General features: G+C 48.9%; 1 protein-coding gene across 1 annotated transcript in view; it reads left to right on the forward strand.

Annotated features, from left to right (window-relative positions):
* Window positions 1-14,099, forward strand: part of Slc6a11 (solute carrier family 6 member 11) — a 128,457-nt gene that overhangs the window by 28,602 nt on the left and 85,756 nt on the right. Inside the window, exon 5 of the mRNA XM_026383034.2 lies at window positions 2,031-2,163. Within this exon, the coding sequence (XP_026238819.2) occupies window positions 2,031-2,163 (133 nt within the window). The remainder of the gene's footprint in view (window positions 1-2,030; window positions 2,164-14,099) is intronic.

Raw genomic sequence — 14,099 nt, forward strand, 5'->3', positions numbered from 1 at the left:
AGCTCTTGTTGCTGCAGCATAATCCAACCTATCCTGACTACTTCAGGGGGTCTGGGAAGGTTTCCTGGAGGAAGATATTGAGCCACACTTTTGAAAGATAAATGCAACTGAACCAGAAGAGGAAGAAAATAGACGCTTCCTTCCCAATTTTCCTTTACTTAAAAAAAAAAAAAGTTAAAAACCACTTGGATGGCATTTGTAGCTCATTCCATTATGACCAGGAAATCTCCCTCTATGGTGCTCAAACCTCATTGTGGTTTAGAAACTGGGTTTGTAGCTCACTGGAAGCCATTCTGCAAAGATTGGGGTTCCGTGGGTCTGGGGTAGGTCTCAAGAATGTATTTCTGGCAAGCAATCTAAGGACCCTGTACTGGGATATGCTACTGTTATAATATGGATTCTCTTAAAATCCTCTTCTGTAATAATGCCTAACATTTTTAAACAAAATCAAGCAGGAGAGCTAACACAAAAGAAGCAAATCAAATAAAGGTCATTATCATAAGTGATCGGCTTCTTTCTTGGAAGAAGTAGTAGCTTGAGCTTCTTTTCTATCCAACTTCTCCTAGTAAAGTGTCAGAGTCATAGAGTCATATCATGCTTACCTTTAATCCTGAGTATCTAATAGCATGCCTGGCACATAGTAGGTGCTCAGTAAAGGTGTATTGAAACAGCTGCTCCCGCTTCTCCTGATCCAAAAAGCTGGTTTCCTTTCTAGTAACTCTAATTCTGCACACAGTCTGATTTTGTTTGGGGCCCTGCCTGATTTCTCCCATGGGGGTTGGGGCTGGAGGAAGCCTGCCGACCAGTGCTAATTGGTGTCATTGAGTAATTAATGCAGAATCAGGCCCGGAGCGGATTCCCAGGGAGACAGACACTGAGGGCTGCTTTCATGCTTGGTGGGATGGGAGCTCCTTTCTCAGAGGACATTCTCAGAGCACTGAGCCGACTGGCACAGACTGGTGGGGAGTGGTTTGGCAGCCAGAATGGGGTTCGTGGAGCAAGTTTGGGGGGGTTTGTGTTGGTGCCACGGCTCTGCACAATATGGAGCGTGGCGCGTTTGACTTTAAAGAAACACAAACCCAGGCGTGGGCTCTGGGAGCCAGGCCTGTGTTGACTCTGAAGAACTGATGGGTTCCAAGGGAAGGCTATGGCTGGAGACATTCGCCCAGCACACCCAGGTCCCCACTGTCTTGTGGCCTGGGCCCTCTGGGATACCCTTAATCTATGGCATGATATTAAAGGCTTCAGGTATACCTTCCCTTTTTACCCTTCCTACTATTTCCCCTCTCCTGCTCTGCACACCCAACTCTCTGTTCCCGAAGTGCACCCGCCCCTCTTCTTCTGAGTTGAGCTCAGCCCATTTCCTTGACCTAAAACAATATCCATTTCCTCTTTCTGTTGGCTCAGTTCCACTCATCTTTCAACAAGGGGTTCACACATCACTTCTGTCAGGAACATTTCCAAACTCCCTGAAGCAGTCAGGATGGGATGGTTTTTGCTGCAGTAACAAGTGCTCAGAGAGCAACATAGCTTAAAACAAAAAAAGTTTAATTCTTGCCTGTTCCATATGTGACTTGGGATGGCATGAGAGCTCAGGTTCTTCTTCAGGGGCTCAGGCTTCTTGAGGCTGTGTCTTGACGCTTTTCAATGTTTCAATAATGATAACAAGGGAAAGGGAGGCTGGTGAACCATGCTACCTGTCTGAAGCAAATCCTGTGGTTACCCTTGAGTTTGTCAGGATGGGGGTATGCAGTCTTCCCTTAGGAATATGGAAAGTTGTGGATGGTAACACAGTCTCCCAGGCACCCCCTGTGCCACATCTTTTTGCCCCCAGGAGAGAGGATACATAGAAGCAAGGGGCTAATTCTCATTTCTTTGGGACACCCAGGCCCAGCCCAGGGTTTGGCTTAGAGAGGATGCTTGGCGAATGGCAGGGGTGGATGCATCCCTTCCCTTCAGGCTTAGCTTTGGAGCACGTGAACTGCAGTGGGCCATCATCAGCCCCATGACTCTCTACCTTCCCTCTGCAGGCGCCGGGTCCTGGCCATCTCTGATGGGATCGAGCACATTGGGAACCTCCGCTGGGAGCTGGCCTTGTGTCTCCTGGCAGCCTGGACCATCTGCTACTTCTGTATCTGGAAGGGGACCAAGTCGACAGGAAAGGTAAGAGTTCTCATCTTTGAACGACCACGGGCAGTCGAAGGCGTAGAATCGTCCTTGTGTAAGCTCACAGTTGACCCGGAACATGCCACAGGGTTCTGATTGTGAATACCAACTTTTAAGTTGGGTGGTAGGAAGAGCACTGGACTAGAAGTCCACCCCGGAGCCCAGAGTTAGCTCCACTGCGTTTCTGCCATGCACCTCAAGGATGTGCATTTTTACCTTCTGAGCTTCCGTTTGCTCATCTGTGAAATGTCTGATCCTTTTTGAGTTGAGAGCCACATAAGATAAGGTGGAGTTAAAGTGGGAAATGCTAAACTGCTAGGATTGATTCTTTTATCGAGACACAGCTCCAGGCATGCACCAGGGCAGGGGGTGCGGGCCGTCGCCACTCACAGACTGTCTTTCTCACTCACCTGCAGTCTGTGGAGGGAAGAGCAACAGCTTCTGTCTTGCAGCCTCACTGTGCCACATGCACCAGGTGGCCTCCAGGGTTGCCACCTGATCAGGGGAAGAGAAGTGGAAGAAGGCGGCCAGCTCATAACCACCTTGGCCTGGCAGTTACACGTGTAACTTGGCTCTTCCGCTGACGGGACTGTGGCCAGCACCCAAGGCACAGCCTTACCTAAACCACAGGGGAAGCCAGGAGCTCTAGGGAAGCACAGAAACCTTTGGCCAGTGAGCATATCATGTGCCATAAGGATCAATACAGAGGTCAGAAATGTGAATTTCCTGGAAAAATCCAGCTGAGTTATGTATTTTACTTCAAAAAAACAGAAGGGGTAGGGCCCAGGGAATTAAATGCCAACATTTAGAAATTAGGAGATTTCACATAGAAAAAAAAAGAAGTCTGATTCTCTTATCCCTTGGACAGTAAGATTTGGCCACACCAGACTTGGCATACCCACAGCAGCGTGTGGGTGAGTGAGCAGTAGCCTCCTCCTCCTGGGAATGTTCTGGATGGCCACAGTCCCCACCATTCCTTATTGCCCCTGATGCTGTGGCTAAGTCTCAGAGCTGTTAGTTTCCTGTTTCTTGCGTCACAGAAAAGGGGCAGATGAAGCATTCTGTATGCCTGAGTGAGCCCCCGTCACTCCTTGGCCTCCTGGTTGTGATTAACATGTTTCTCATAAGCCAGATTCTAAGTGTTTGGCTGGGGCAGGGGGCTGGAGATAAAGGAAATGGGAGCTTAACCACTTGGGGCCCTTATGCAAAAGATGGGTCTGCTTCATTCCTACAGGGGTGGGTAGGATGAAGGGGAAACTACTGGAACGTTAGAGGTGGGCTGGCCTGCGGAGGGAGGTTAGGAGAACAGAGCAGCATGTGAAGAAGGAGGGTTTACTAAACCTAGTCATACTGGTGCCTGGGGACCACAGAAAGTAGAACGGGAACACGCATGTCCCTTCAGCCACGGTGATTCTGCTCCTGTTTGCTTTCTCTAGCTTGTAACATAAAGGCAAAAGGACTCGCCTCTTTTTCCAAACATAAAATCGTCGCATTAATATTTGACTTCGGTCTGCATCCAGGCTGTTCCTCGTTCCCCTCTTTGCTGCCTCTTCTGGCCAAAGAAGAGGGGACCCAGTGGAGGGGTTAAGAAGCAGGGTCTGCAGTCAGCACTCAAACCCCAGGTCTGTCACTCACTCACCGTGACCTGGGGCACATCAGTTCACGTCTCCCAGTTTCCATTTCCCCTTCTAAGCAGCAAGATGGGCAAGAGAGCGTGCTGAGTGAGAGTCAACTGTGAGGATGTGCCATTGAGTGCTTAGCAGTGTGTGTGACTCATAGTTGATACGGATTAAATGGGGGCTTGTAAATTTTTTGTTGTGTGAAGATAAAACATATTCATTCAAGAGAAGTAGTTTCTGAGTATCTACCACACATTTAGCATTATTCATGGTGTATCCAAAATCGAGTACAGCACAGCTGGAGTCCCACCCAGGTAACACATGGACGTGCCTGTGGTGGCAAAGAGAAGGGAAGAGGTATTGTTACCATGGCTTCCCCGGCCACCACTTCTTGGGAATCAATGTGGAGACCTTTGGGGCCTTGCGGGACTTTATGTGGTCAGGAGAAGGGCTTCCTGGATGAAGTTTTGGTACATTGGCTGTGCCCGCAGGTGGCCTCCATCTCTTGGGTCACAGCAGAATCTGTTTCCACCCAACCTCAGGAGAAAGCCCAGTATCATGGAGGGGCCACATGGTCCCTGGCTGGGTGACGGAGGCCAAGCTTTGGGAGAATTCAATGTGAGAACTGGGGTTTCCAAGAAGGCAGGCAGGCTATGGTCTAGGAGATTTCCAAAGAGGCTTGTGGGGAAGGTGAGGAAATAACCATTCATCCTGCCTTCTACACACTTGGCATTCTGCTAGGTGTCTTCCTTCTGTGTTAGTGCATCACACCTCCCCAGTGGGGGAAGTCGTTGACGTCTCTGTAGGTGGACAGCCAGGGGATAGGAGCCATTAAGCAGCCTGGAAATAGTGGTATGGCAACTCTGCACCTCAGCGCTGACCACAAAGCTACCCGATCCTTGCCTCTCTTGGGCTCTTGATTGACGTGGGAACCTTGTGTTGTTTTGAGTGATCACCCTACACACATCTTCCCGAGCCTCCGTTTTCTCATCTCCAGTAGAAGTGGTAACGGTAGCAGTAGTGACAGTGATCCACAGTAAATAGTTAATTATTGTTTTTTAAATGTTTTAGTTGTAGTTGGACACAATACTTTTATTTTATTTATGTATTTATTTTTATGTGGTACTGAGGATCAGACCCAGGGTCTCGCACATGCTAGGCAAGCGCTCTACCACTGAGCCACAGCTCCTGCCTCAAATAGTTAATTTATCGAGCATTTCATCCTGTCTCACATGCCTGTGCCACTCAGGCATGTGGAACAACCGTGTGAGGCAGGAGCTATTAGCATGTCCATTTTATGGAAGAGGAAACTGAGGCTTAAAGGGATTAAGTAACTTGTTCACAGACCCTCCAGTAGGAAGCAGAAGATTGGGATGAAAATCCAAGCATTGGTGACTACACAGCTCATATTCTGGGTATGTCATTGTTACGCTGCCCTCTGTAATGTGGGTACAATTAATGATTTTCCTGTGGGCTGGTTAGAATGAGATAGCTGAACATATCATAGGCTCTCTATGATTGTTGGTTGCAGTATCTAAATGGTGCTTTTAAGGGAAATGCTGAAATCTAATGAGCCAAGGGTCTTCTTGAAGGCTGGGTTTCATAGATTGCTACATGTCCCACACCCAAGGCCAGCATTAGCATCCAGGATGAAATGTGGTTTTCCAGAGCTGTGACATTCCTTAGAAACCATCCGGTCCACCCGTTCCCTTATTTTATGCATGGACACACTGAGGGTCAGAAAGGGGAAGGGACTAGTCCAAGGTCACATAGTGTCAGGCCAGGAACAGGAGCCTACACCCCCCAGCACTTTATAAATGATGAGGTCCAGTGGGTCATGTCTTGACAGTTGAAGAGGGGTCCAGGAGTCCCTGAATCATCAAGTGAACTCTTCAGAGGACGATGTGGCACATTTGTTTCTGTTTATGACTTGCTTCACCTTGGAGATGAGCCCAGTGTCCAAAGGTCTTTTGGGTTCTGTACAAAAACAGCTAAAAATAAAACACTGGGTCATCTGAGACTTCCAGAGTGGGCAGAGTGGCCCATGGCCCCCCGACCACGGGACCCTAAGCAGAGCTACTTTCATGGAGCTGTAAAGGAGGGACAGATCCATTCCCCTGGTATCGTCCAGGTGGTAACTGAGTTGCCATTCCATCTTCATCTCCTCCCTGGAGGGTCCTGTGGTAGTCAGACCTCAGCAGAAATTTCTGTTTATCATAAACGTTCACTTAAGGGATTAAGTAACTGGCTCAAGGATACTCTGGTGGGAAGCAGAAGACTGGGATAGAATCCATGCATTGGTTCCTAGTGCCCTCTTACCTCCAACTTCAGCCCAATGCAGCCAGCATTTCCTGTGCTCAGGAGGTAGACATCATAAATCCGGCCTTCCAGCGGACAGATTTGGGATCAAGTTACACATTAACAGGTGTAGGAACACCCCAAGTGAAGTCCCAGCAGTGCTCTGTAGCAGGGTCGTCAATGCATGGACCACAGAGGCTTTGCTGGTATCAGAATCTCCCCCGGAGACAACTAACACCACAGAGGCCAGTGTTCCAGATTGCCCCAGAGTCAGAAGAGCGATCCGTAGTCTTAGAGAACCTCCTCGGAGCCAGAGAGGTATTCAAAGGTCCCAGCTTAAGTGCACCACAAGGAGCCTGCTCTGTACCTGTCGCTGTGTAAACCCACATAGAAAGCCTGAGTTCCACCCATGCTTCTAGCTCTGTGGGGGAGGTGGGGGATACCCGTGGTGAAGACAGTGGTTGGTCTGGTCCCTACAAAGCCTGCAGCCCTCTAGGGCAGGACACAACCAGGAAAGCATTCCTAATGCAGATAGTGTTGGCATTAAAAAATACAACAGCTAAGCCAAGCAGATTGTAAAAACCTGGGGATTCTAATGGCGGAGAATTGTCTCCCAGAGTATTGCCATATTGCATGTCAGAACCGGGAGGCACCTGGGTTTCCTTAAGTAGAAACCCTGTTTTATAGGAAGTGGAGGCTCAGAGAGTGTGGTGAAGTTTGCCCAAGGCTACCTGCTTGCAAGGGGCAGAGGTAAGATTCAAACCTGGGTGTGACTGCATTCCCTAATTAAGATCTTCCTTTGCTCTGTACCTCCAGCAAGGAAGGAATGTGCACATCCAAGGCAACATGTCCCTGGTAGTTCTGAGCACACGGGAGGCACTTATTAATTTTATCTTTCTTTCTTTTTTCTCTTTTGGTACTGGAAAATGAAGTCAGAGGCACTGAACCATTGAGCCACATCCCCAGCCCTCTTCTGTATTTTATTTAGAGACAGGGTTTCACTGAGTTGCTTAGCGCCTCACGGTGACTGAGGCTAGCTTTGAACTCAAGATCCTCTTGTCTCAGCCTCCTAAACCGCTCCGATTATAGGCATGTGCCGCCTGTCCCAGTAAAATAGCTGCAGTTTTAGTGCTATATAACTATTCTTTCACTTTCTAGACTCTATTGGAAATTCTAGAAATTCCCTATGGACTTTAAAAAAAAAATACTGTCTCAGCCAGGCACAGTGGCACATGCCTATAATTCCAGTGTCTTGGGAGACTGAGGCAGGAGGATTGCAAGTTCAAAGCCAGCCTCAGCGAAAGTTAGGGGCTAAGCAACTCAGGGAGACCCTGTCTCTACATAAAATACAAAATAGGGCTGGGGATATGGCCAAGTGCCCTGAGTTCAATCCCTGGGACCACCCCCCCCAAAAAAAAAAAAAAAAACCTTTCTCAATTATATATTAAGTCCTGAGAAACAGGATGCTGAAATATTTACTTTCTCTAGAAGGAAACTTCCAAATCCTGGCTTGTCAGCTTTCATTTTCACTCAGGATATTTGAAACCAAGTGACCAGAATGTGGAGACATCTTTGTGGTTTTCCCGTGTATCCCTGTTTTGTTGATCACCCAATGTCATCTTGCCCACTGCTGCCACCTGCCACTGCTGCTCCTCTTCCTGGTCTCAGAGACCTGAAACTAATATAAGTCACACCCACTTACACATTCAGCAAGCATTGAGCATTCAGTAGCTCCCCAGTACCTCCTGTGGGAAAATTGATTTCAGAACTCTCCCTTTTGCACAAGCATCTCACCAGGATGTACATGATGCACCTGAGTTCTTCATAATCTACAAAACAATGATTTCAAATTATTTTGAGGGATTCTTCTGTTCATCCTATTTTATCACACTAAAGCCTATATAATAATGTTACAGTTTTGTGCTATTTTCTTAGTAACTCTATACATATTTGTTGAAGACTGAAAGGCCCTATGCAACTTATTGAGACTCTGTCTCAAAATAAAAAAAATTAAAAGGGCTAGAGATGTGGCTCAGTGGTAAAGCCTCCCTGGGTTCAATCCCCTGTTCAAAAACTTAATAAATAAATAAACAGAAGCCTGAAAAGAGGGCTGGGGATGTGGCTCAAGTGGTAGTGCGCTCGCCTGGCATGCGTGTGGCCCAGGTTCGATCCTCAGCACCACATACCAACAAAGATGTTGTGTCCGCCGAGAACTGAAAAATAAATATTAAAAATTCTCTCTCTCTCACTCTCTCTCCTCTCTCACTCTCTCTTTAAAAAAAAAAAAAAAAAAAAAAGCCTGAAAAGAAACTTTGTATTACTACGTATCCTCCTCTTGTAGCTCTTTTAGGCCTGATATAATCCAACATTTGATTGTCTATGCCTTGAGGGCCAACTGCCTGTGTTTAGAAGTAAAGTTTTATTGGAACATAGCCACATCCATTTGTTCACATTATCTTTGGCTGCTTTTGTGCTACTAAAATGGCAGAGTCGAACAATGACAACAGAAACTGTGTGACCCACAAAACCTAACATACAGGTTCAGTATCACTGATCCAAAAATCTGAAGTCCGAAATGCTCCAAATTCGAAGTTTTTTCAGCGCTGAGATGATGCTACAAGTGGAACCTTTCACATTGTGAAACTTTGTTTTATGCACCACATTATTAAAAACATAGGTGGTTTTAGAAGAGGTATTTGAAACAAATGAATTCATATTTAGACTTGGGTCCTATCCCCAAGATATCTCAGTATGTATATGCAAATATTCCAAAAGTCAACCAAAAAAATCCAAAATCCAAAACATTTCTGATCCCAAGAATTATATTTTTCCTTTCCTTCCTTCCCTTTCTTTTTGGAGGGGGTACAGGAAATTGAGCCCAGGGCTTCTTTACCAAAACTGAGCAATATCCCCAGTCTTTTTTAAAAATTTTTTTAATTTTTTTTTTTTTTAGTTGTTGATAGACCTTTATTTATATTACATGGTGCTGAGAATCGAACCCAGTGCCTCACACATGCCAGGCAAGTGCTCTACCACTGAGCCACAGCCCCAGCCCATCCCCAGTCTTTTTAAATTTGTTTTATTTTGAAACAGAATCTTACTAAATTTCTGAGTCTGCCCTCCAACCTGTGATCCTCCTGCCTCAGTCTCCAGAGTCACTGGGATTACAAGTGAGCACCCCTGCACCTGGCTGGTCCCCAGTCTTTTTTGATAAAGTTTGTTTATTCAACTTGTATTCAGGATCTGACCCTTGACAGAAGTCATCTGTGGACCGATAGTATAGTCTCACCTCATGAACTAATTTATGTAAACTTTCCCACGTCACAAGAGATGAATATGAAAACTGCTGTCATCCAAAGTATGGCTGCTGGGACACTGAGAAGTGGCACTGGTGGTTTGCAATGGAAAGCTTTTCTGAAGAATCCTTAAAATCTCCTCCTTTTAGCCCAAAGTGTTTTGTCTTTTCTATGGAGATGCTCAAGTTTGCTCGGGATGTTGTTCGTTCAAACAGTCATTCTGTCACTCATCCCCTGAGTGTTTATCGTGCACGTACTATATTCCAGGTACTAGACTAGGGCTCCTTTTCAGTGGTGAACGAACCAGACTCTGGAGCTTATGGTCTTTGAGGTCAGAGGTGGAAAATAAGCTTCAGAAAATTCTGCAGGAGGGAGGGAGCGGACAGTGAAAGGGTGGGACCTCCCCAAAGAGGACAGAGCCTCTGCACACCACGGGAAGGGCAGGACAGAATGGAGCCCCATGAGGTTCTCAGGTGGAGAGGGCCCGGTGAATTTGAGAGGCAAAACACAGCCAGGCCTGGAATCAGTGATGGAGGGAGACAGCGGCAGGAGATGAGCAGAGACACGGGCAGCGGTCAGGTCTCATAGGCCACCAAGAAGCGAGGAGGATTTCATTCTGAGTCCTGCAGAGAGCCCCTAAATGTCTTTAGGAGGGAGGGGAGCATGGTTGAGGTTTCTTCTTTCCAAGCTGCCTTCAGATGCTTGATGTGGATGGATTGGTGGGGGACAGGGGCCACAGACATTGCTGTTAACAGATGATCAGGGACTTGATGGTCACGGGATGGAGAGAGGTGCTCAGACAGAGCCCCTGTTTAGGGTGGGCATCCTCATTCTGTAGGACGCACCGCAGCGTGGGATTCTGAGACATCACCTTTTAAATGAGAGTGACCACCCAACCTCTGGCCTAGACGCTCTGCCCTCCATAGACAGCCATCCCCGCCCACCAGATAGTCACAGTGTCCCCTCACGTTGCTCCCATGCCACCTCCCCAGCTGGCTCTCGTTCCCTGCTCTCCCTCCTGCCTGGTCCTCCTCCTGTCCTCCTCCCGGTGGATGATTTATGGATTTTTGCCCCTCGTTTCCTGGTCTCCAGGAGCAGTGGTTGGGAGGGGAGGGCCCTGCAAAAACAATTCTGACCCTTCCCCGCCTCCTCCCGTGGCCCCTTTAAAGGAAGCTGCGGGATTAGCTGGGATTTTAAGAAGAATCATGCCTTTTCACTGCTTTAGGGCTCTGTTTTTATTCTTTTCAAAGCTCTAGGACACCAAGGCAGGAGGAAGAAGAAAAAAAAAAAAAAAAACCCACACACAGACAGACACACTCACCCAGAAACAGCTGCAAATAGCCTTGAATTGATTTTTTTTTTTTTCATTGCTTTCCCTCATTCACCAACAAGTGGAAGGACTGGAGGTGACACAAGGACTCCCAAACAGACCATGCGTCTGGATAATGGTAATACTAAAGCAAAGGCCGGAGGGGGCGCCTTCTTCCACCAGGGATGTGTTCTGAGGCCTTAACCCCTTCAGGCCTCAGAGCACGCCTCAAGGAAGGCACTGCGGTCACACCCATTGCACAGATGAGAAGACAGAGGCTCAGGGGGCTTGTGCTTTCAGACCAGGGAGGGGATGAAGTCAGAGCCCGTGGGGTCAGGGTGGAGCCAGGTGGGCCCCAGGCTGATGGGAAGGTGGGCAGTGGTTTGCAGACCCCGTAGCTGCCAGGTGCAGACCCAGCCTGGATGGGGCTGTGGGAGGCTCCTCCCCCCCCCCAGCAGGGGGAACCATCGGGAGCCCCACACAGACAATTTATTCTTCAGGAGCACCCTATAAAGTGTCTAATGGGTTCAATGAGGCATAAAGCAAGAGTAAAGGGGGGGGGGCAGAGGGAATAAAAGGGAGAGATGTATGAAAGAGCAGAGAACAGGCCCAGGAAAGGAACTGGGCAGCGCTGTCCCTCGGCCCTCAAGTGGCCTTTGTTGCTGCCTGAAGCAAGCCGGAGAGCGGCCTTGGTGGCGGGGCTCTCTCCCAGCGGCTGGGGCCGATGTCTGCATTCAGAGAGGAAACTAGAGCGTTCATGAGGTGCATGCAGAGCACCCAGGCAGCCGGCTCGGGGAGATCCCCTGCCCCGGGGTCCCCCAGAACCCGAGGATACTCGAAGCCAGCGCCGAGGGGTCCTCTGTGCAGCACTGGAAGCCCTTCTCACACCACTGTGGTTCGGGGAGAGTGGTAGATGGTGACATTAAGTCAAAAAAGAGTCCAGCATCTCGATTCAACCCTTTCTCTGGCCTTGAATGACGGGGCTTCACCTTTAGCAGGAACCCTGGCAGCGAGGAAACTTGGAAAGGAGGGAGGCTTTGCGACTCAGTAACACTGTCTTTATTAAAGCACAAAGGCCCCCCAAAGTCCGAGTGATTGCTGGAGGGGGGGTTGTTTTGCAGGGCTGGCCAGCTCTGCAGAAAGCCTTCAGGGCCCCCAAGCGGGGCCTGGCAGGAGGTGGGCACTGTTAACCCTTCCTGAGCGCCTCCCGGGCACCTGGTGCTGCACCCTGCGTGCACAGGTCTCCCTGGGATACGGAAAGCACCTTCCCACGTGGCAGGCACAGCTTTGCCCTCAGCACAAGATGAAACACAGTGCTGTTGGGAAAATAAAACCAGAACTGAGTGGGGAGTTTATTTTGCACCTGTCGAGTGTGAGCCCCGTGGGAGACACGATGAAGACGCAGTGAAGGGGCGCGGGATGAGCAGGGGTGGGGACTCGGGTCCTGCCCAACCTCTGGCCAACCGTGTGCTTTAGTCCAGGACACCCTGCACTTTTTTGGCTCTGCCCGTGCATGTCACTTTACCTCTTTGGGTCATTTACCTCTATTTACCCTGATATTGAGGTTAGTTCCGAAAGTGTGGTGACCAGTGGGGAGTTGTCCCCAGTGAGAGGATGAGCCCATGTTGGGCATTCAGAACAGGCAGCAGGGCTGCAAGACACTGTGTATTATCTATCCAAGAGGCTCCGAACTTGGGGTGACTTGTGGGCTGGTTCTGACAGGTGACAGGAGCACTGATTAGCAAAGGCCCCTGGGGGGTATTTGAGGTGACAGTAAGGGACGATGTAAACCTTGGCAGATAGTGGACTAGAGAGTCGAGTCTCAGCTGGCATGTCACAGAGTTACCTGCTTGCTGTCACCAATAGACAGGTGGCCAGCCTCCCACCCTCACCCAGGGCAGGTGGGATGGATGGAAGATGCCGTCTTCCTCCAGAGCACCTGCCAGGTTCTTCCTGCCTCCCCATTCCCCATCACCACCTGGATGGACCAGCGTCCAGCTAGAGAACAGACCCAGCAGGAGAGAATCCTGCGCTGGGGAAGGATGTTTTAATCCACAAAAGATCACATGGACAACAATGGTCCCATGAGATGAATCACAAGGTTGGAAAATCCCTACCGCCTAATGACATCATAGCGATCATAATGTCACAGCATAGCCTGTCACTCACGTGTTTGAGCGGATGCTGGCAAACATAGCCACTGCATTGCTGGTTGTGTAAAATATGGCACACACAATTGTTTACAATGCATACTTGATGATGTTCCTGGTTCGTGTATTTACTGTACTTCTTACCGTTATTTTCGAGCACATTCCTTCTACTCTTTAAAGAATCAAGTTAACTTGAAACAGTCTGCTACATTATAGCCTCAGCCTCATGCATCCTGTGTCCACTACACCTCTTGATTGCCTGTAGAGGCCACATGGAATGAGTGACAGAGACCATCCAGGTTTATGAAAGTGTTCTCTGTGATGTTCCTCAGCAGAACCACCAAGGGACATATTTCTCAGAAGGTGTCCCCATTGTTAAGGGTTGTGTGACCATGGAGGAGGAGCAGGAGCAGGAGGAAGTGGAGGTACAGGGGCTGGCTAGACAGGGCGGAACCTCAAAGGGCAGGCAGCAGGAAGGGAAGGCCGAGACCCTCCTGCACAGGTAGAGGTATCTGCCTCATCCGGGCAGTCTCAGCCACGCTCTGTGGTCTTCCACCTGACGGGTGGAGGCTTACCCAGGTAGTCTAGCATAGTCCCCCTCTCTGACATTCAGCTGACTGTGTGCAGGTCACATCTGCAGAGCTTCTTCACAGCAAGAGCTTAGGTGAGTGTTGGAATGGCTCGCAGGACCTAGATGCCCTGCACATTTCAGTGTCTCCACAGCAACTTCAGGCAGGTGGGCCCCACCTCACACCTGCATGATGGCACCAGTGAGCTTCCCTACCATGCACCCTCCCCTCCCAGGGTATTTTGCCTGCCACTGCCAGGCTCCACTCCATCACGGTGGCTGGCGTCCTGTAACTCTCCCTCCCAGACCTCTAACAGTAGCTTCCATCACCGGAGCCCCAACCCTGATTTTTAAAAATCGCCAACAGTAGTCTAACATCAGCTATTTCAAAATAAAAGGATAGTCTTCCCAAATCCCACCACCATAAATTCTTCCTTTGCTCTTTGCCGTACGTGTTTGTTACAGCTGTCTAGCCAAAGCAGGTCTCCATGCAGATCTGTCTGTCTGTGCTGAGGTGAGTGCTAAACCCTGCGCAGCAGCATCTCCATTTACTCTCACATCAGCCTTCTGGAGACCACAGTAGTGTCTCTGCCTCCTCTTGTAAGGCAGGGCCTCGAAGCCAGTGCGAATATTCACACCCAGATGTGTCTGATGCCAGAGCCCTTGCTTCAGTATCACTCCTTAGCCTGATAT

Source organism: Urocitellus parryii, chromosome 16, assembly GCF_045843805.1.
Source record: "Urocitellus parryii isolate mUroPar1 chromosome 16, mUroPar1.hap1, whole genome shotgun sequence".
Taxonomy (NCBI): Eukaryota; Metazoa; Chordata; class Mammalia; order Rodentia; family Sciuridae; genus Urocitellus; species Urocitellus parryii.